Raw genomic sequence first — 22,645 nt, forward strand, 5'->3', positions numbered from 1 at the left:
TAAATGTTGTATTAAGTTTCATTTAGTTTATATAATTTATTAAAATTTTCAAGTTTACATACAAGGGCTCGTGTTGATATGTTTGATATCCCTGCTCAGATCTCTTGTATTCAATCCTTTAACTTCATATGTCATGTTACTGGATACTAGATCCGGGCAATAACACCGACGTCAACCATCTCCTAAAGACCGATTACCTAATCATCATAATGACTGGATACCACAAACACCCTCCCATCTATATCAGTGACCATTATTATAACGTATGGAAATAGTCTTATAGCCATGTACTTGATCAATGCTGTATTCCCTTTTTCTGAAGAAAATGTCATGGGTTTACAAATAAATAAAGCATGACATTTAAAGTTTTAGCAGAAATAGGTAGATGCTAGCCCTTTCTGACAGTCATACTGTTCTGAAAACATTTCATTTTATCTGCCTACTTTTCAAAACAAACTTTAGGGAGTGCACGGTACGGTTTTCTTGTATCGTTCCTCTCAGCGATAAGCGATATTAGGATATTAAATGCAGAAATTTACGTATAAAACAAGCCATTTTGAAAAATACAAAAAAAGTTTCGTGCTTGTCTAATAGTCATTTCTCCACCGCGGATCATCTACTGAAAACGGTATCGTGTTTACAATTTGCACTTAAATATTAAGAACAGCATCGTCTTATTTATAAATATATGTAGTTCTTGTCGCTTTTCTTTGTCAAGACAGAGAGGAAACTTGATGTAATAATCATTTGCGTTAGTTTGCCTTGGAATAATGTCCACACGAGTACCTGCACAAAACACATTTTTGTCATGCATCGATCAAAAATACGTATAAGGTGACGATTATAACAATACCAAAAAATCGTTCGGCTGTATTGCTTGTTGTGTCATACAGATATGGATTAGCTGTAGATTTCGGTGAAACAAAGGTTTAGAGCAAATAAGCATTCTTTAAAAACGTGATACTATTCTGAAAATACAATAGAAATATTTCCATTTATCTGTTTACCTTCACGAGCATACATTTTAGTGCCCATATTATGTTTGTCTTGCATCGGTATATGTGACAATCCAGCCAAATTATATCAATATTTTGAGATCGCAAGTAGTGAAACAAGTGCAAACCAGATACTATTGAAAGTGCATAATCGATGTCGCGCATGTCTGCCATAATATGTGCTATTATGTTCAGCGGTACAATCGATCAGTTATTATTAACGATATATGTCTCTATTTGTTTGTGTCCACGCGCCAACGTTACACTTTCACTAAGCAATTAGAAAGTATTGTGTGCCGAAAAGCTCTGCGCTTTCTTAATATGTATCTCTTCCGGATAAAGAAAAGGACAGAAAGTTTAAATGCAGAGATTTAAGTACGAAAAATCACTATAATATATTAGTTTTTCAATCGATAAGTATTGCCGATAACTCTGCTTCAATAATGGCATAAACTGTATTTGACAGTATGTGCATTCGCGAAAAAATTAGTATGAGAGAAATTAATTGGGATATTGTGTGGTTTCTAATATCACATTTATTATATTCTTTCAGGAAGAAAAAGGGAGAAACAAAAAAGTGAGTATTTATGTGACTGCATTCAGCCAATAAGTACAAAATATGCATCGGATACTGTTGTTTTTTATTGCCAAGACGGGTGCATTTAGTTAGAAAACTTTGCGTCAAATGCACCTTATCTTTTACCAAGAACTATCATGTCGTCAATTCATGTCTCCTACAATTTATTTTGTTCATTTAAGTTTAAATGTAAAAAATGCCATGTAAAGTCACATAACGTTATCCTGTAATATGATACTCTTATACTTGAGTCAGAAAACACATACTACATTTTGTAGTACATACATGCATATTACATACAAACAATTTTCTATAACAGAAATACTTAATTTAGTAATTCCATTGCGAAGTGTACTAGAAACTGCATAATCCTTTTCGAAATTCCTTAATATTTCTTCAGTATGAGTATGTTTGTATGAGAAGATCTAAGGGATCAAAAGCCCCTTTTCTTTCATTTCATCATCACCATTGTAAAATCACGTAGGAAACAGGAATTAGTTACAAAACGTTGTATAGTTAATCTGCTTCTGTATTATATTTTTCCAAAAAGGAAGTTATACATTCCTAAGTTGTAACACGAAGATCTTTGAATGCATGTAAGAATATAAAAATTAATATATTTCAGTATGAAAAGTCATTGAGCAAGTTAATAATTCCAATGAATAATTTGGAGAATATCACCTTCCGAATGATCTCTAATTCCAACAAATCCATGAACTCAGTAGTTTTTCAGAAGCTGATTTTATATAGGAATGAATATAATTTGCATATCAAAATCACTCTATATGAAAATTCCATTGATTGGCATATGAAACAGTATAAATTATTTTGATAGATACACTAATCTACTATGAAATAATAGAAGTAACCCCTTACCTAAACATCAATAATAGCACCGAAATAATGTCAGTAATGATAGATATAGGAACCACAAACATTCAAATAATAAATGCATACGACCCAGGGGGTACCTTCTGCCCTACCAATCTAATCTCACTAAGGGCAATCACTAATGACAATAACAACAATCTAATTATCTGTGGCGACTTCAACGCACACAGTACATTATGGGGAGGTAAAAAGAAAGATCAAAGAGAGAAAATGGTTCAAAAATGGATAACTGAGAAAAATCTAGTTATCTAAAATGACGGGTCGAACACTAGATTAAACCCTGAGGATGGCACTCTCTCAGCCATAGACCTAACTATAGCTACCCCAAACTTGCTCAAATCACAAATTGGTGGATACATTACGAAGTGACCATTTCCCAATCACAATCAATATTCAAACAAAACTCAACACATTCCAAACGAAACCCCTCCTAAATGGAGGTACCAACAGGCAGACTAGGACCAATTCCAATTATTACTAGCTAGAGTAAATCCAGATAACTTAGAAAGCCCAAATATTGACATGTATTATGATAACATAACAGACACAATCATAGAGGCAGCTAACCGATGCATCCCAAAGACAACTAATATCCTAAATAAAAACCCTGTACGATGGTTTACTAAACAGTGCACTATAGCACATAAAGACAAAAAAGGGCCTTAAGTAAATATAAACTCACCAAAAATTATATATACTTCCAGCAATATAAAGATAAAGAAAAAACACTAAAACAAACTTTAAAAAACTGCTAAAATTAATCTATGGCAAACCTTTTGCTCTAAACTGAGTCTAAACCAAACTCAAAACAAATGAGGGACAAGATAAAATTCATTAAAGGGAAAGCAACTACCACAGTCACAAAACTTTAAAATGACATAACAGATGAAGATAAGGCAGACCACATAGCGAAACAATTTTCGAGCATGAGTAGCAACAATAACCACAACAGAAACTTTCAAGAACACAAACAAATAATGGAGAAAACCCAACCTCAAATGTTTCAAGACCAAGGAACAAAACAATTTCACCTAAACAGCGACATCACAGTAAATAAATGAGAGATAGCCCTACGATCCAAAAAAGAAGCATCCCCTTGTAAGGTTCAGTTAGGTTACATTATTTATAAAAAAAACTACCTATCAATATAACAATAGCCATAATCAAACTCTTTAATAGGATATGGGATAAAGGCCAACTACCCACCAAATGGAAACAGGCCATAGTAATACCAATTCCCAAGCTAGGTAAATAGAACAAAGACTTAAATTCGTACCGACCTATCTCCCTTACAAACAATATTTGCAAAATAATAGAGACAATACTCGCAAATAGGTTAATACACCAACTAGAAACAAATAGCCTACTCTCAATAAATCAATGTGGCTTTCGGAACAAACGGTCCACCACTGACCAACTTCTCAGATTGGAAACAGACATGAAACTCGCTGTTAACGCACATAGGAAAACCGACCGCAACCTCATAGCGGTTTTTTCTAGACCTAGAAAAAGCGTTCGACCTAGTATGGACCAATGGACTAATGGCCAAATTAAACCAACTTGTAATAACTGGACGCCTGTTCAACTGGATTGGCGATTTCCTCTCAGGCCGGAAAATTACCACAAGAATAGGCAACACCCATTCCGAAGAATGGAACGCCGCAATGCAGTGTAATAAGTTCCCTACCATTTAACCTAATGGTAAGCTACCTTGGCCTCAATGCAGCCTCCACACACACATAAAAAACTTGTCACAATTTGCAGATGATAGTGGCGTATGGAGGAATGGAAATCCTGCCAATAAATCCAGCAGAGCCTAGACAACATAGGGAGATGGGTGGACAAATGGGGTTTCAACATATCTCATGAAAAAACTGGCAATCATATTCACCTCAAAACGACATAACAATCCTGTCTATTCCAAACTTCTTTACAAAATCAATTAATCAAATAGGTAACAGTAGTAAAATTCCATGGAATATTATTTGACAACCACCTCACATGGAAACAGCACATTGAACAACTCACCCAGAATTGTAACAAAGATCTCAGTTTACTCAGGAACATCACATGGACTGACTAGGGATCCAACCGGGAAACCCTCCTCACGATATATAAAACCCTAATTAGATCAAAACTGGATTAAGGTTGCCAAGCATATAACTCGGCTAAGCAACCTTTACAATAAACACTTGACACTATCGAGAGAAAAGCCGTACTATTATACACTGGAACACTCCCCTCAACATCATTAGAAGAACTACAAACACTAACAGGAGAACTACCCTTAACATTTCGTAGGCAAGAACTGCTCCTCCGATACTCCATTCGATTAGATACCCACCCAGACAACCATCCCACCAAAATAACTATAAACAAGTGTAAAGTTATCTTCAAACCCAAAGTCATACACACCACATCAAGTGGCAAAGTAATCCTTGAACTAAGAGAAAAGATACCTCTACTAAAAAACAGGTAACAAACAATACAGACCAGAACAAATCACAATGGTTACAAAAACAACCAAAGAATAACATTGAAGCTACCAAATTAGGCAATAAAGAAGGACAAGAAAACTTACTAAAACCTGTACTGGTAAACGAAATCAACCAAAAGTACCCGGACTATGTTAAAATATATACCGATAAGTCAAAACAAACAACCCACCAAGAACAGCAGCAGCAATATTCATCCCTGAATTCAATATACAAACGGGATCCAGATTACCTGACTATTGATCCATTTACACTGCTAAATTCTGATAAAAGACAACCAAATACCTAAAGCAGTCATTATAAGCTTTTTCCCTAAGCGTTATCAAATCGATCCAAAATCGTAATACACACTCTAGGGAACAATTCCTTGACAGAGCATGCCAATTAATCAACGATATCACCACAGCGCATCAGTTAGTCGAGCTCATGTGGATACCGTCGCACAATGGAATCTCTGGCAACGAAACAGCAGACAAAGTTGCCCAAACCAAACTAGGAGATCAAAACTCTATCAAGCTTAACTATAGCTCTACAGAAGCACTAAACTTCGCACAAACATACATAGGCCAAGAATGGCACAATTTTTGGAACTCCTCCACAAAAGGTAAAAAGCACCATGAAACCCCAAAAACCGTAGATAGGAACATACAGCTAACAAAGATTACCTATCGAGAACAAAAAACGATAAACATGATAATAACTGGAAAAATTAAACTAGCAAGCAGTTTTGGAAGGTTTATATGACCCAAACCAGCAAAAATTAACTGCTTTAACTGCCGCACCACCGAAGATCTACACCACGTATTCAATATATGCCCAAAATATCAACCCGCTAGGATCACCACACACATACCCAGAGATACTTATGGACTCTAATAAAAATAAGCAATCAGCATATAAAAATATAAATAAATTCATAGACTCAGCAGGACTTATAAACAAAATATAATTGCTATCCTCACAAAACCAAAAGACCCAGTAACTAGCCAAATACATTTAGAAGCCCCCACATAAAACCCATAACATATCATTCAATTTTATAAGAATATTAATACATAATTCATTTACGAAACACCTATCAAAAACTAATGAAACCGCAAAATCGGATGTCCTAGATTTCCTTAACGAACCGAGTAATCAGATAGGACTCGGTCCAAGATGTCCTTAGCGAACCGTGTAATCGGCTAGGACTCCGGTCTCTTGCTAAATGAAGTATAAGTAACATTCAATCTCTGAAAACATTAATAAATAAATAACTTAAACAGGAAATATCTAAAAACTTATAAATAACATAACGTAGGAAGCACACCCTAAACACTCGACTAGTAATACCATAATAACCTTGAAAATCTCTATTCATACACGATTTCTACTAACATCATCTACACAAAGCATAGAACTAACACCCCTTTTTAGACCATTTAAAAAAAAAAAAAAAAAAAAAAACAAACGAAAAAAAAAAAAACGCAAGAAACACCAGACAAATGCAACAAGAAGCAAGCGATATGAAGCAGCCAGGACCGTTCCCGAGCTCTCCTTCCCTCTAATGACAGCAAACTATTCAACTGTAAGTGACCTTTAATTACCCACATATTGAGTCCAAGCTATCAGGGTTCCTTGAACCCATAAAAGCCTGGGGGAGGTGGCACATTTCCCTTCCCCAGGAACAACTATCAGGCTGCTGTGCAGTCAGAAAAAAGTGGCACATGCGCAATTGTGCGCAGCCACTATAATTAAACTCAACAACAACAACAATAGAATATTATGCGATCGTGATCATTGAAATATTTTCATCATATCTTGTAGCAATTGCAAATGCAAGCGGGAAATGTTTTAAAACATGATGGCACGTTTCTATTCTTTATCGTTATCGATTTAGACATGGCTTTATTTGCTAGCATACTATTTAGATTTGGTTTTGTTTGCCATTTCTAATTGGAACTATACAATTCGGTAGCCAAATAAATCAAAATACCACATCAAAATATTTATTCCGTACATGTAATCGATGTAATGTTAGGAAATTCCATTGAAGCAATTTATAAACTATTGTTTGAATAATGCCCGCTACAACCGCGTGGATGAAAGCAAAGCATTTACATTTTCCGCGTGGAAACTCATTTTTAAATCAAAATCAACGACATAGGACCTTAACGCAAGTTCAATAAATGTTTTTCATTACTCTGCACGTTTATGGATAATGTATGGGGTAGTTCTCAATTATTTACATATAGTCCCTCGTTGATATTTTATACAATAATACATCCTCCCATGCTTTGGTAACGTCAGTTTCGTATTGAATAATGTTGAAATAGCATTAATAAATTGATTTTTAAATACAACTAATGGATAAATAAAAATGCCACAAAGCGGACTAGGACGCAGACAAATGAACAACATATGTGTTGTTGCTTGTGCCGAAGTTGCAAACGAACGCTTTGCACTCTCCACCACATTAGAGTCGATAAATATCGAAAATGATATGTTAGAAGAGAAATACGGCATATTGTTCATAACAAACTCGAGAAGAAAATGACGAATTTTCTCTTCGATGATAAAAATGTAACTCTACAAAAACAGAAACAAACATCGACACGGTGGACACATTTTGTAAAGAATGAGCACCGGATAAAATCATGCTCTGATCGATACGACTAATCAAGGGTAGAATTCAATATTCCACATCATTAACAAGGCATATAAATATCAAATAAAATACAACCATGGCTGACAAAGTTAACGAGGAAGAATGATTAGTTTCGATACGAATACATACTTTTATAAACAAACTTAAGTACTCTCAGTTATCAATGTAGGTAGTACACCATTAGAATTAGTCCTTGGCGGTGTAATTATAACGGATAATATCCCAGTTTTTAGCCGCGTCGTTAATACACATTGCAAAATTTCCTTACTTACTCACGACTTATTTAATTGTCTTGCATATATTCATGAACATTTATGTATGTGTATTGTCCTGGAGCCAGACATGGTATTATAGTGCCTTTGATACAGAAGAGATACGCCTAGTGAGTCGCCGAGATAATTACTATAAGCGATGATGCAAGTTACTGTAGGAAATCATATCTCATACGAGCTATTTGAAATCATATAAACCTTTGTTCACCAGCAGCATGACATCGATGATTATCTTCACACGTTATCAAGCCTATATGATCTTTCAACGAAGTGGTGCCGTGTGAAGCGAGCACGATATGTTGAACGTTTAAAAATAAATCCACGCAACATTTTTTAAATGTTCAATATTTTATCAGAACCCAAACATACACACACACTACACACACACATATATATACATTTGATGTGCATAAAACTTCAAAATATATTGAACATTTATTTTCTATGCCTCTTCTTATTTAAAGAATTAGTTAACTGTTTTATTATATTAGTATATACTTTCACTATGTAAGTTATTGTGTAGGTTAGAATAGTACAAAAGTATTTTGTAAACAGGGGACATAATTCAAAAACCTGTTCTAACATAGTTTAAAGAACATAACACATAATATTTTTTTTAAAAACGATTGATGAATGTCGTACTGGAATTGAGATATTTTGTATATACCGTATTAAGACGGCGAATCCAGTAGGTTTCCTTTAGCAGACGTTCCATCTTAGAATCAGCTATACCAAAAGGTCTAAAGGAGATATCTTACAAAGGACGGTAACTGTCGTTAAAATGTACGGTAACATGAGATGAAAATGATTGATATATATGATGTCTATGTCGCCTCATACGTTTAGATATTTGTTGAACGGTTTGTCCAATATAGTTATACTACATTGGGAACCTTTCTGCCACCCAAAGACGCATTTTATTCCAGCTTAAATCTATCCAGCATCACCGACGATGAATATCTACGAACACGCGCGCTATGACAAAATGTGTGTGTCAAAACCTCATAGATTACCACGCTATTTGTCTTAAGACGGACGTGTGTTTGCTCGAATATTACAACAAGTACACTACAATTACATCTACACTGTTACACTATGAGAACATTCCAATCTCATCGACATTACATCTCTACGTTACACATTAGCATAGCAGTACGTGCTCCTTTGATGATAAACGACACCCTACCTATGGTATTCATAGATTCGTCATCGGATACACAAATTTATACCAAAAATATAATAATATATATTATAAACACACTGACACAGAAAACACGCACTCTCACGCACAAACAAAACAACCAGAAACCCCACCCCCTAGTTGTACATATCAAGGGTATGTCGCTTACTTTTTCACGCGAACAAATTTCGCCAGAACCCCTATTAAAATAATACTGCAGTTTTATATGTCTACAAGTTTGAATACGTTCTCAGTCACTAAGTGTACACAGTGAGCTTTATCGACCATCGAATTATCGTACCCCTTTAAAAGGGGCATGCTATGCTATGTCACTTTTTGATTAATCGTTACTGCCATTTCAAGCTTTATGGAGAAGTTGACATAAAACTTTAACCAGATACATAATGTGACCCGATGTGCTTGATATTGGTCAATACTTCAGGAAGGGAAAGTAGTTTAGTAGCCTGATTCGGAGTCTATACATTAAGATTTTAAATGTGCACGCAAGTTGGATGATTGGTTGACATTAATATATCACGTGGACATTTTGTTTTGTACAAGACAACTGGATTTTTAGTTCACACATCATGATTCAACAACCCAAAAAATATATTCGTGGCTTATGTGCGTGACCAGATTGTATTGTTTGAAAGTACAGACACAACGTTTAAATTAATGTTAGTTCGTGTGCTCAAACATTTCTTAGTCATGGAACAACAATTTTGTCGATGGCTTATTTTATTGCCACTATCCTACGTTGTATTGATAGTTTTAGGATTTTATAGCGAAATGTCAATTATGCATCATACTGTATATAATATTGCCATGCCTTACACTGGATTTTCATTGATGAATATGTGCTTGAGTATCTACTCCCTCTTTTGAGAGCAAAAATGTGAGACATTTCATCTTGACTAATATCAGATTTATACTTTTCTTTCAGGAAGAAAGAGAGAAAAAAGGAACAGTAAGTACAATTATTGCTGCTTTCAGTAAATAAGTAAAAATCATGCATTACCTACAGTTATTACATGATTCTAAGACGACAATATTTACAAAAAATAATTATTAGCCAAATGTTCCTCATATTTTACCATCGGAAGGATTATTTTTATTTTCAAACGCTTGTCTAATTCATATATTTTCTATATCGATCATGTACTGTTTTCTACTGAAAAGAAGTAGCATCGTTTGTTCAATAAATTTAGATGATAATTAGTGGTTTTCTTGTTCTAAATATATAATGTGGCTAACATTGTCTGTTTTATCACAAAATTCAAGGTCACAAGAAGGAAGAGGTAACCATGAAACGTGTTTTCGTGCCCGGATAAAAATTTAGAAATACCGGAAACACTTTATTTTCTTAGCATATTCAACAAAACATACGCGATGCGTATTCCCAAAAGCAAAGATGGGGCCACACAAAATATGACACCTGCACTGTTTTTGTTGCTTCGAGACCAATTGAGATATATTAGCATTTAATCAGGAACAATGAGTTTATCTCTAGCAAAGTAGTTGTATAGTAACAATGTTTCAATGAAAGTGTCGAGTTAGTATAAAGTGTCAATACTTTTCAATATACGTGATTACTCTGGGGTATGTTTAATGAGATATTAAAACATTATGTGACATAAACTACTCCAATAATGACCCACTTACCTAATTCTGCGTTTCTTTCTGGCAAGCATGTGGGGCTACAATTTATTATATGTAAAAATAAAACACCAATATAACTGTATTAAATTATCCCAATAATTGTCATGGCGTTTCACACATCGTTGTGCTAAATAAGAACGTCTTGAATAAAGACTGACTGCATGGACAAGTGAAAATGGGATAATGTATGAAGCTCAAACTGGTTTTCGGAAAGGGTACTCGCCCATATTAGCATGTTTAGTCTTCAAACATTGGTCTATAAATATCTAACACTACCTGGCTTCAGATTATTTTATCCTCTATTGACTTGTTTCAACCCATTTGATTTGATAATGTCTCATAGAGTTAGGCGTGTTAAGATAAGTAGGGTATCGAAGAAGGTGTTTCGTTATATATAATCAATGTATATTAATAGTTTTTGAGGACGTGTCTACTTTGATCTGCATTGTATATAATTAATCTATGTAACATAGGAAACATAAACAATTGCATTATAAGTCTTTTAATGTTGACCTTTCAATATATATTGTCAATTATGGCAACTATATATATATATATATATATATATATATATATATATATATATATATATATATATATATATATATATATAGTTGCCATAATTGACAATTTACCATACTAACTGATTGTGATATTGTTAATTGTGCAGATGCTGTCAAATATCTAGAAGTTCAGCTTGTGGAGAAACAGGTTTCAATATTATTAATGACTAAACTCAATGTACTGTTATTATAAATTAAGGTATTCTGAAAAATCGTCTCTCCAATTTATGTCACGATACAATTTGTTTGGATATCAGTATTAAATTCATACTGAAAATGTGCATAACAGATTTTGTACCAGTTATTCGAAATGATCAAACAATATGTTATATTATGCATTCCCTACCAGTACATGTGCCCGATATCCTATTCATATTCATGACCTTACACAGTACTTTAAAGACTGATATAATATGCCAGAATGATCGATTATTCATACTCGCATAATGTTGCAAACTATTAAGCAAAATCAAGAGGAAAATTAAACCAAATGGGGTTCCAGTCCGGAACCACTATCCCCATAATATTCACTAAAGGATACTTGAAATTCTTCGTTTAACAACTGGAATCTTATATATAAATAAACGAATTCGTCTGTGTGTATGTATGTCCGGCTTGGCAAACAAGAAGTCGAGAGTTCGAACTTCGAGAGATATTAATTTTACTTTTATGTTATATTGTTGCTTCAGTTTTAATTTGTAAGTGCATATGGTCTTTTAAAATCGCACATCGCATTTTGCGGCTCTCTTGTTTACTTTTCTTATAGTTTGGTGTTAATCTTTTTTTTTCAACTCGCGCATCCAATTTACTTTTTATAAACTTTTTATTTTTATGTTGGAATTTTCTTTTTTGACTTCGTGTGCCAAACACGAGATAACGAGCAAGAAACTCGCGGCATCCCATTCTGATTATAATTTGTATCTATTTTTAACTTTTAATATTGAATATTTCTTTGAAACTCGCTCATCCCATTCTTTTAATTTAATAGTTTATTTTACTTTTGTATGTTGAAACGCGAGAAGATGCAAGGTTCGCTCACATTAACTACTAACGTTATTTTATACTAACGTCTGCCAAGCAAAAGGTCTTCAGTTCAAAATAAACGGCACCCCATTTGTTTATAGTATAACTTTCATTATGACTAACGCCTCCCAAACACATGGTCCCGAGTCTAAAACTCGCGGCATCCGAGTTGTATTATTATTTATTTTCCTTTCTTTTTTAAGTGGAAACTTTCTTTTATGACTGCCACTTTTCAAACAGGAATTCACGAGTTCGAAAATTGCAGCATCCTATAAGTTGTTTGTTTATTTTTCATGTTTGAACTTCCTTTTTAACTCGTGAAATCCCAATCGTGTTATAGTTTTTATCTGTTTTTAAATTTTAATGTTGAATATTTCTTTGAAACTCGCTCACCCCAAGTTTTTAATTTGAGCTTTCTTACTTTTTTATGTTGAAACGCTAGAAGAAGCAAGGTTCCCCCATTAATTACTAACGTTCTTTGATACTAACTTCTGCCAAGCAAAATGTTGTCAGTTCGGAATTCACGGCACCCGATTTGTTTATACTGAAACTTTCATTATGACTAACGCCTGCCATACACAAGGTCCCGAGTCGGAAACTCGCAGCATCCCATTTCTATTATTGTTGTTTTTCCGTTTTTATTTTTTATGTGGAAACTTTCTTTTATCACTCTCGCTTGTCCAAAAAGAACTCGCTAGATCAAGGTTGCTGCATCTAATTTGATGTTTGTTATTTTTTCATGTTTAAACTTCCTTTTAAACTCATCCCAATGGTTTATTGCGTTATTTTGTTACTTTTTAGATTTATGTTTAAACGTTCTCAAGAAATCTCGAGTTCGAATTTATATTGAAAGTATCTTTTATGACTAATGTATGTCAAACACGAGCTTGTGAGTTCGAAACTTAAAGCATACCACTTTTGATTTTTTAATTTTACCTTTTTGATTTTCATGTTGAAACGTTCTTTGATCTTTCTCATCCCAGTCTTTTATAATTGTTTTACATTTGTAGTTGTCTGCTGATACTGTCTTGTATTACTCCCAGCATATATGAGATTTTATCGGCATAGTACATGGGTTGTCCCTTTCTGTTACGTTTGGAGTCACTTTGCATACCAGATTGATCTGCAATCTCAGCATTCTCTCCAAAATGTTGACATCAAGTTATAATGTATTAGCGGTAGGTACTGTGATTTTCCTAGACAATCCAGGTCGCTACTTAACGTTATCCCTCATTAGACCGTAGGTCCAAAATCGTCAATTTTCAGCAGATACTATATGCACCACAGTCGCATCCTCCGACACGTCACTGATCTTAAAATATGAAATAACACAATAGTTTTAAAATTTATAACAATAAATGATTGCTGATATTTTAACAGCTGACTGTTTATTGAATATTTCAATTGTCAAAAGTACTTCCAGGTACAAAGACAACATTTTAGGTGTGCGATGCTCAAACACAGATTGGACAAATGTATCGAATGCCATATTACCCATACAAGATCAAATGTGGATGGAATAAAGAAGAATATCAGAGGAAACCTCGACATAATGAGATAAGTTCTAAAACAAATAAAAGGAAACGAGTCAGGTTGTACCTTCTTTATAATCCACGTTAAAGTAATCATATAAACATATATTATAGGAACAAATTAAAAATTAAGTATTATTTTAACTGCATACTAGACAGTAAATTCTGCAATATAATAGATATAACTGAATTTCTGGCAACGGTGGCCATTTTTTAAATATTGTCATCTTCGCTACTGCTGAATGGCAGCATGATGCTCCTGTGCTAGACATCACTATAAACTGCCACACTGCAGACATAATAGAAATGTGACTAAACATTTGTTAAAGCTACGTTAAAAATCCTAATCACACACACTACTGCTGAATGAATGGTGATGTTAACATGACATGTTCACTAAGATACTTACTATGATAAAAAGTGGTGCCGATCTGAGGTCATACTGGGGCCGAGTGGTCTAAAGCGCTCACCGTTGCTGATCACTGCTATCTCACGTCTGTCTGCGTGGTTCTGCGTCTCGGGCTTGGCCAATGTGAGTATGTGAGAAGGCTTGCCAGTAGCTTCTCGTATATCGGTGGTTTTCCCGGGGTTTCCCCGGGTTTTTCCTCCATCATTTATACCGCCCGTCACGTAAAGCCTATATTATGCTGCAAATGGCGTTAAACCTATATAAAAAACATACAATCAAACAATTAATTCTACATCTGTTATTGTAGTCGAAGCCAGTTTCTTGAAGTGATTCTTAGATTGTGTTCCTTACAATATAAATTATAATTTGAATTTAAAATACTATATACATTATACTCAAAGTCTTTTTTTTTCATAGAATAGTTATGTTTTCATTTAACCTTGTTTTGATTTCATGCTTGAAGTTTCCAAGTGGCACAGTTTATCGTTCTTTTTAAATACCTTAATGCTTTTAATACTGGAAAGGTTCATCTCTAATTTACGTGGATCATGTGTGCTCTTCCGTTGATAACACCCTTTAAAAGTTATCGTTAGATTAGTGGCATATCTTCAATTGTTATTACCAACCATGACAACAGTTATCACGAAATTACCGCGCGAATGTTTTGCAAAAACCACCGGAGTAACATCTCACAATAGATAAATATTACCATATATAAAACCTCACCGCCACCACCAATTATCTCAGTATCATTTTTATAGGGTCTGTCGTGACATTAAATATCTTTTTGGCCAATAATAAGATCATCAGAGCAGGTACCAATTTCGACAATGAGAGAAAATATAGGAATAATGTTAGTACATCTGCTAGCAATTCTTCTCTTCGATTTCTATTTGTGTTTAGCTTGCTTCAGTTTATTTTAGATTTATCCATTATTACATATCATGATAGTACCTAACTGGTTCTCGTGGTATTGGACATTTATCTCTGGGAATATTGACTTTGCTCCTGTGCATTAAACATGAAAGTAATTATACTGCAGCAACAACTACTGCAAATGTAAACGCGACGAAGACATATATTGTATAGTCCCCGACGAAATTATGTTTTGTAGCAGTATTGGCGTCGCCAGTGCTTTTTCCTTCTTATGGCTCGTGTTTGTTGTTGTTGTCGGTGTTGCCAGCAGAGGTGTCATTGGTGGCGTGATTGGTATCGATGTTGTTACTTGCCGTATCTCTTTCAGTTATGCAAATCAAAAGATCTAACATGGTGACATGTAATTAATGTACCACAGAGAGGTAAAATTATATAACCAACTTCAAAAATAATATTACTTGACAGGTATCGCAACGTGGGTCATATTACTTAAATGTTTGTCAGACCAAAGTAGTGGCTTTCTTTATCGTCTTTGTTATGTATGCAATGCATCAAAATCAAATAACACACAGCAGGGTTTTCCCATTTATAGTAACCAAAGCGGCACAGAAAATGGTATTGAAACGAGACTATGACAACATCACTTCGTCGTCAGATAATTTACAGACACCCGCCTCTGTCATATTTTAAAAATAAATTAATGATACGTTCATCGGACGATACAATTGTGGATTTTATTACGTGCCGCAAATAAAATACGTTTCGTCGTCCACGATCTTCTTTTGCCAATCAACAGTTCGCGATGAAATCAGGCATTGTGTTTTACATGTTTGATACTTTGGGTGACTGTAACACTACCGTTAACGCCACCTTGATATTTATTGACGCGATTACGAACGGCGCAGAAAAATCAAACGTATTCATACATATCCAATGTGAAGAGCAGTTCTAATTTAAATTGTACGTGTAATTATATTTGTTCTAAATATTCTGGAGTCGCCTAACTTGAGTCTAGTCCAGAAAAGAAAACAAACAAACAAACAAATCAACACCAAAATCACATTATGTTTACTTATTGCATTATCGAACGAATTTAATCTGTAAAGTTAAATATAACCACGAATGATGTTTGTTCTCGAAAAAATCTGGACACCGAGTTGTATTTTGTGTAATTACCCAAACACAGTGAATTTTGAGTGTCTTGATGTACATGTCGGTAGTGAGACTACATTACAATTGACACATATCTAAGTAATAGTATTAGTATTAGTATTCATGTGGGATCCTCAATAGCCGACTTAAACTTTGTTCTAAATGTGGCAAAATTTAATTGATTGATACATATATCACGCATCCGAGCATCTCCAGCGTGTCTTTAGCGATTTATATTGCCAGTCGTGCAAATGATAAATATTTATTTAATCGTCCTTGGAAATAGTACCCGCAAGATCAGAAAGTCGCCGATCAATCATCGTGGCGCAAGTTGTTGTGACTACTGAACTATGTAACTTTGTATTGTTTTGTCGTTATTCATTAATCAGGCTATTGATCAGTTCAACGGTGAACCCATATGTACACGAATCTCTGTCTCCGCTAGTAGATAAGTGATTCAAAAGGTCTGTATGTTCTGCATGAATCCATATGTATTACTGATTTTGAATTATTTTTGATAAGCTCACAAATTAAAAAGATAGTACCAGCTCAACGTCTAGAGGAACATCCCACTCATGAAGGGAGTATATTCCAAGAGTAACTCGCAGTGGACATTTCCGCGTACAAAGAAGCGGATACACAACATCTATTCGAGCCAGCAAAAGCAGCACCACAGTTTGAAGTGGAGGAACACTAAATAAACCTTTTTCAGTATATTTCAGTTAAATGGCTAACTTTCCTATGCATATGCATTCTAAAAATATACGTATTATAAAAGCTGCATGATTATAAAAATATAGTCCCCCATGCAAAATAAATCAATTTACTGGATTATACAAATTTAATCTCGACACTGAAAATCGTACATTGAGAATTTCTGCAAAATGTATTACAGACACCATCGTGAATTTATATGTTATACTCAGATCGGGGAACAGTTGTAGATAACTGTGTTGGAAATCAGGTTGCTGTCCGGTAAAACCGCAAGTAAGGTAAGACCGTCTTAGAAGAGTTTGACAAGTTATTTCCTGAGGAATACGATACGACTACAACGCACAAACACACATTCACCACAACATTATTAATTTAACATATTGACAGAGCTGATTCCTTGAATATAACAGGGTTTGTCGACGACACAATCACAGCCAATGCTGATTTTACGTCGACGTCTTGGGCGGTTTTTCTGTTTGAGGTATCGCATGGATGGGTGCAACTATTCCCACATAAAATCGTTGAAACCCGGGAATCTAGTCTTGAGGAAATGCAAGTGGGACAAGATTATATCAGTTACCGTAGGATTAGCTTACAAGCTATTACTATTTATTGATACGCACATACATCATTATTGTTGCTGAATTCCCTTATGTGCGATCCCGATGACGTTTATGGCAATTTACTTTCATTTAGCTGAGAGTAATCATTAGGGTATAATAAACATGATATGATATTATTGATACTACCATATGAGGTCGTGTTGATGTTGAATGCGCCTGTGAAACTCAGCACCAAAAATACAAAATGAAATTAATACCGAGCAAACGACATAAGCCTCGAGAACAATTTTGGATAATACCTCGACTCTGCGGTAGCATTGCCTGCAATCAACCTTACCATGGTATGTAATGACTTATATATATATATATATATATATATATATATATATATATATATATATATATATATATATATATATATATATATATATATATATTATCCGATCAGCGATAGTTGCCCTATCCACATGTAATATCTGATTAATCTGTTCGCACTAGTTGACTGAAAAACAAACAGCCACCTTAAGGTAAATGATTTTAGGGACATAATTAAGTATTAATTAATTATCATGCACGATATCGATTCGGAATCGATATTAGAAACATACAGCACGATTCCTCCTTGGGTCATTTGATATATACTTATACTGATGTTGGTGAATGAGTATTCCAGGTTGGCAATAGCGTTTGTCATAGCGATTTTGGCTTCAGCGATTAGATGTAATGTAATATTTAATCGAGTCAAGATTATGTTGCCCACAAAGGACACGTTTCTGAAGTAAGATCCGACTCGATTTTCGTCGTGTCGGTTTTCCTTGATTTGCCGACCTTGATAAACTTGTAAGCAGTTACGCATTGGCCGCATCCTCGCTGAGAAGTGTATCATGACATTTGTCCCCGTCCGCTGTCATCATTTGTCTATTTATGACGAATCTTATACGATTATAATAACATGTTTCACTTTGCTCTGAACGGCATTAACTCGTGGGATCCAGGTGAATTATATTTAACAATTGTGTTGGACGCGTTAAAATCTATTTGGGTTATTCGTTTATTTAATCATGTTGCTGAATATTCCCCTGAGTCCCTTTCAAGTAGTAACCCAACACTTCTTCGATCGACGTTGTGTCTGTATCCTTGGGTTATTTGAGCATAGATAAACATAAAGGACATGTCAACATGGATATTAAAGACCATAATTAGACTATTATTGTGACTACCGCGCGCATATACAATTATATTTCAACTTGGTCTATACATAACACAATGCAAATATGACGTTGACTGCCTACGAGGGTTTTCTACTGAGTGAATTTGTATGGGTTGATTTAAACTATATGTACCTCCTAGGGATATATTTCAACAGTTTCGCCTGGATTCAGAAATTATCCTCAAATACATGTTCATATTCAATCATACCATAATCTCAAGACGTCTCCCTGGATTTCCTTATACATGCGTAATAACCATGGATATACGTGCGGAAGTGTTCAGAGAGGAGTGGGTTGATAACGTTATTGAGCCTATTAAGGTGTAGATTCAGAGTGGGTTATATTATCGATAAGATTTATTGCCGACAACGGAAACATCGAATATGTTTGTCATCAAAATTAACACGGAAATTTTCCATTGGGATAAATACATAATTATGTCGATTATAAGTCTTTATGTTGGAACAATGTTTGAGTCATTCGACATGAACAACAATAATTAACAAATATACAAATACCCGCGTTGAAAACCAGCCTTGTAAGCAGAACATAAATGGATCTATATAAGCCTAACTAGGGTTAGTCCCAGCGATTAACACGAATTCGACGCCGTTCCTAAACACGTGCGAGTTAATGATAGGTCAGAACTTGTTTGTATCGTCATTGCTCATCGATAGTGCGTTTATTTTATCTCACCTAATGTGTTGCCACTCCTAGAAGGAAATTTGCCGTTGTCGAATAACGCCGGTAATACGCTTATAAACGACTTTATCAGAAGTAATTGCGATCGGTGACGCAAAGAGAATGAATATACGAATTCCCATTACTACACTGCATGCAATGTGTAAAATAAACTGTCGTCGGTTAAATTGCCATCATCGATCATTACAGAGAAACACTAAATGGACATCTACACTATTGTACCATGAGAACATGCAAATCCCATCGAAATCACATCTTTACGTACTCATCAACAAGAAAGGACTGTGCCCCTTTGAAGATAACCGATACTCCACCGATTGTATTCACAGATTCGCCATCGGACACACACATACATACAACACACTATAACGTACATAATATACACAATGACACGTAAAACACACTCTCCGGCACAAAATAAACAAACAACTGAGCCAGAAACCCCGATATTCTATTTGCATACATCAAGGGGCATATCTCACTTTTTGCACGGAGGAAAAAAAGTGAGCCAGAACCTCCCCGAAACTACTACTGTGGTTATTTTACATTTACAAGTATAAATACGCTCTCAGTCAATAAGTGTACACCGTGAGCTTTGCCGATCACCGAATTATAGCACTCGTGTAAAAAGTGCATGCTGTGCTATGCTACTTATTGATTATTTGGTCATTACCATTCCAGATTTTATGGAGATGTTGACAGAAAACGTTATCCAGGTACATAATGTCACCTGGCGTGCTTGATATTGTTCAATACTACAAGAAGGGTATGCAACTGAGCAACATGTTTTGGAGTCTGTACTTTGAGGTTTTAAATACGCACAAAATTTTAATGATTGATTAACATTAATGTACCACGATATATTGCTGTTGTGTTCAAGACAACTTGGTTTTTAGTTCACACGTCATGACCTCAAGAACATAATATAGATTTGTAGCTGATGTAGTTTCCAAACTGTATTGTTTGAAAGTACAAACACAACCTTTAAATTAATTTTCTTTCATGTATACACAACGAATACTTTATTAGAGGTGATGACTTGCACTTTGTAGCTTACACTCTATTTTCAATAGCGAATATGTGGATGTGGGTCTACTCCCTCGTTTGAGAGCAATTAAGTGAAAGTTATACTACCTTTTCTAATACCAGATTTATTCTATTATTTCAGAAGAAAGAAAAAAGTCAAAGTATAGCTGCTTTCAATAAAAGAGAAAGTACAAATTATGCATTGCATGACTTTATTATGATTTCTTAGACGAATATATTTATGAACAATAATTATTGGCCAACTTTACCTCATCTTTAATCACATACCAAAGAAGGATTATTGTCAAACAATTGTCTAGTTCATATATTTTTTATATCGTGAATTTATTGCTTTCTTAGGAAAATGAAGTAGCATCCTTCTTTCAGTGAACACTTACAAACGGACACTTTTATCTTTATCTTTTTCATTTTCATGTTGAACGTTATTTTTTATGACTCTCATCATCTAAACAAGAGGTCGCGAGTTCGAAACTTGCGGAATACGAATTTTTATTTTTTATTTTTTTACATTTTTTATTTTCGTACTGAAATCTCGCGCAAACCAATTTTTGTATAATTGTCCTAGATTTGTATTTGTATGCTGATACCGTCTTTTATACATCCCTTCATGTATAAGATTTCATCGACAAAGTACATGAATTGCCCATCTATGATATGTTAGGTGTCGTATTGCACACCATCTTTGTCTGAAACCTCATCATAAAGCATTCTGTCCAAAATGTTACCAACCTCAAGTATAATTTTTTGGCTATAGGTACTGTAATTTCCGAGAAAATGCTAAGCTGTAGGGGCAAAATCGGCAATTTTCGGCAGATAGTTTACACACCACAAACGCATACTCTGGCCCATCAAAGATTTGAAGTAAAAAAAGGAAATTACACACAATAGTTTTATTACTAATAGCAATGAAATATTGCCAGCATTTTATCAGTTGACTATTATTTGAATATTTAAAGTGTTAAAAGAAGTTCTAGGCTGGATTTAAAATAACAACATTCTAGGTGTGCGCTGCGGAAACACAGATTGGACAGATGTATCCAATAAAATAGTGTCCATTCATGATCAAATGTGTATAAAATAAAGAAGGATATTGTAGAAAACTTTGACATTATGAGACAATTTCTAAAATAATAAAATAAAATTGGTCAGGTTGAATATTCGTTTAATCAATGCTAAAGTTTGGTCAGTGCCCAACTTGGCAAGTCCATTTTAACTACTTATTCTGCATTTGTTTACTTCCACATTGTGCTTTCACTTCAAGCTTTCGTAAGATGTACAGCATATACATACTAACTATAAATGGTGTCAATCTGATATGAAGTATGGCACATTGGCATCCATCTGGAAAATAATGTCATTGTTGTTGTAACGACTCTAGATTTAGAACTAAATAAAAAAATAAAGTTAAACAAGGAAAATACAACAGACAATACATATCGCTAGACTACAAATTCGCAAATTCAGAACTGAGAGTCTTGTGATTTATATTCCAAGGAATCGCAAATGTCGTGTCGTTATTCCAAAAGCATATAATGGTTTGGAATGAATTCCAGTGTCTTTAATCTTTTGATGTACCAGTAGTCTGCAAAGTGATGACATACAATAACATTGAATGTGCTGATGTGCTAGTAGTTTGAATGTGTTTTTCTATCACAATGACACAGCTAAGTATGTTGTTGAATAAATCAATTATATTGCTTATTGTATAAATCGGGTGGTAATCGTGTCAGTCATTAACGCCACTCTAACGAAGATATCATTTACATCCATTTGATCGGGACCGACGTCTGTTCGGATTAACATTCGTCTCAAAGCTACGTGGATAATAGTTGCTCTTCCGGTAATAACACCCTTCAAAAGTTGTCCTTAGAGTGTTGCCTTATCTTCAGTTGTTATTGCCTTCCACGACAACAGTTATCACGAGATTACCGCGCTAGTGGGTGCCCCGATTGGCTGAGTGGTCTACAGCGCTCTCCGTTATGGATCACTGTCATCTCATCTCTCTCTGCGTAGGTTCGAGTCTCGTATTTGGCCAATGTGGGTATTGAGAAAGCTTGCCAGTAGCTTCTCGAGGGTCGGTGGTTCTTTCCGGGATTTCCCGGGTTCTTCTTCCAACATCAATACTGGCCGCCATGTA

The 22,645-nt window shown here is 34.8% G+C and overlaps 1 protein-coding gene across 1 annotated transcript in view; it reads left to right on the plus strand.

Moving 5' to 3' along the window:
* The window catches only part of LOC149774009 (uncharacterized), a 156,295-nt gene that overhangs the window by 15,967 nt on the left and 117,683 nt on the right, over positions 1-22,645 (plus strand). Inside the window, exon 2 of the mRNA XM_089945893.1 lies at positions 1,549-1,572. Coding sequence (XP_089802019.1) covers positions 1,549-1,572 — 24 coding nt within the window. The remainder of the gene's footprint in view (positions 1-1,548; positions 1,573-22,645) is intronic.

This window comes from Sinohyriopsis cumingii, unplaced genomic scaffold, assembly GCF_028554795.1.
Source record: "Sinohyriopsis cumingii isolate HCF-2022 unplaced genomic scaffold, ASM2855479v2 utg000452l, whole genome shotgun sequence".
NCBI lineage: Eukaryota > Metazoa > Mollusca > Bivalvia > Unionida > Unionidae > Sinohyriopsis > Sinohyriopsis cumingii.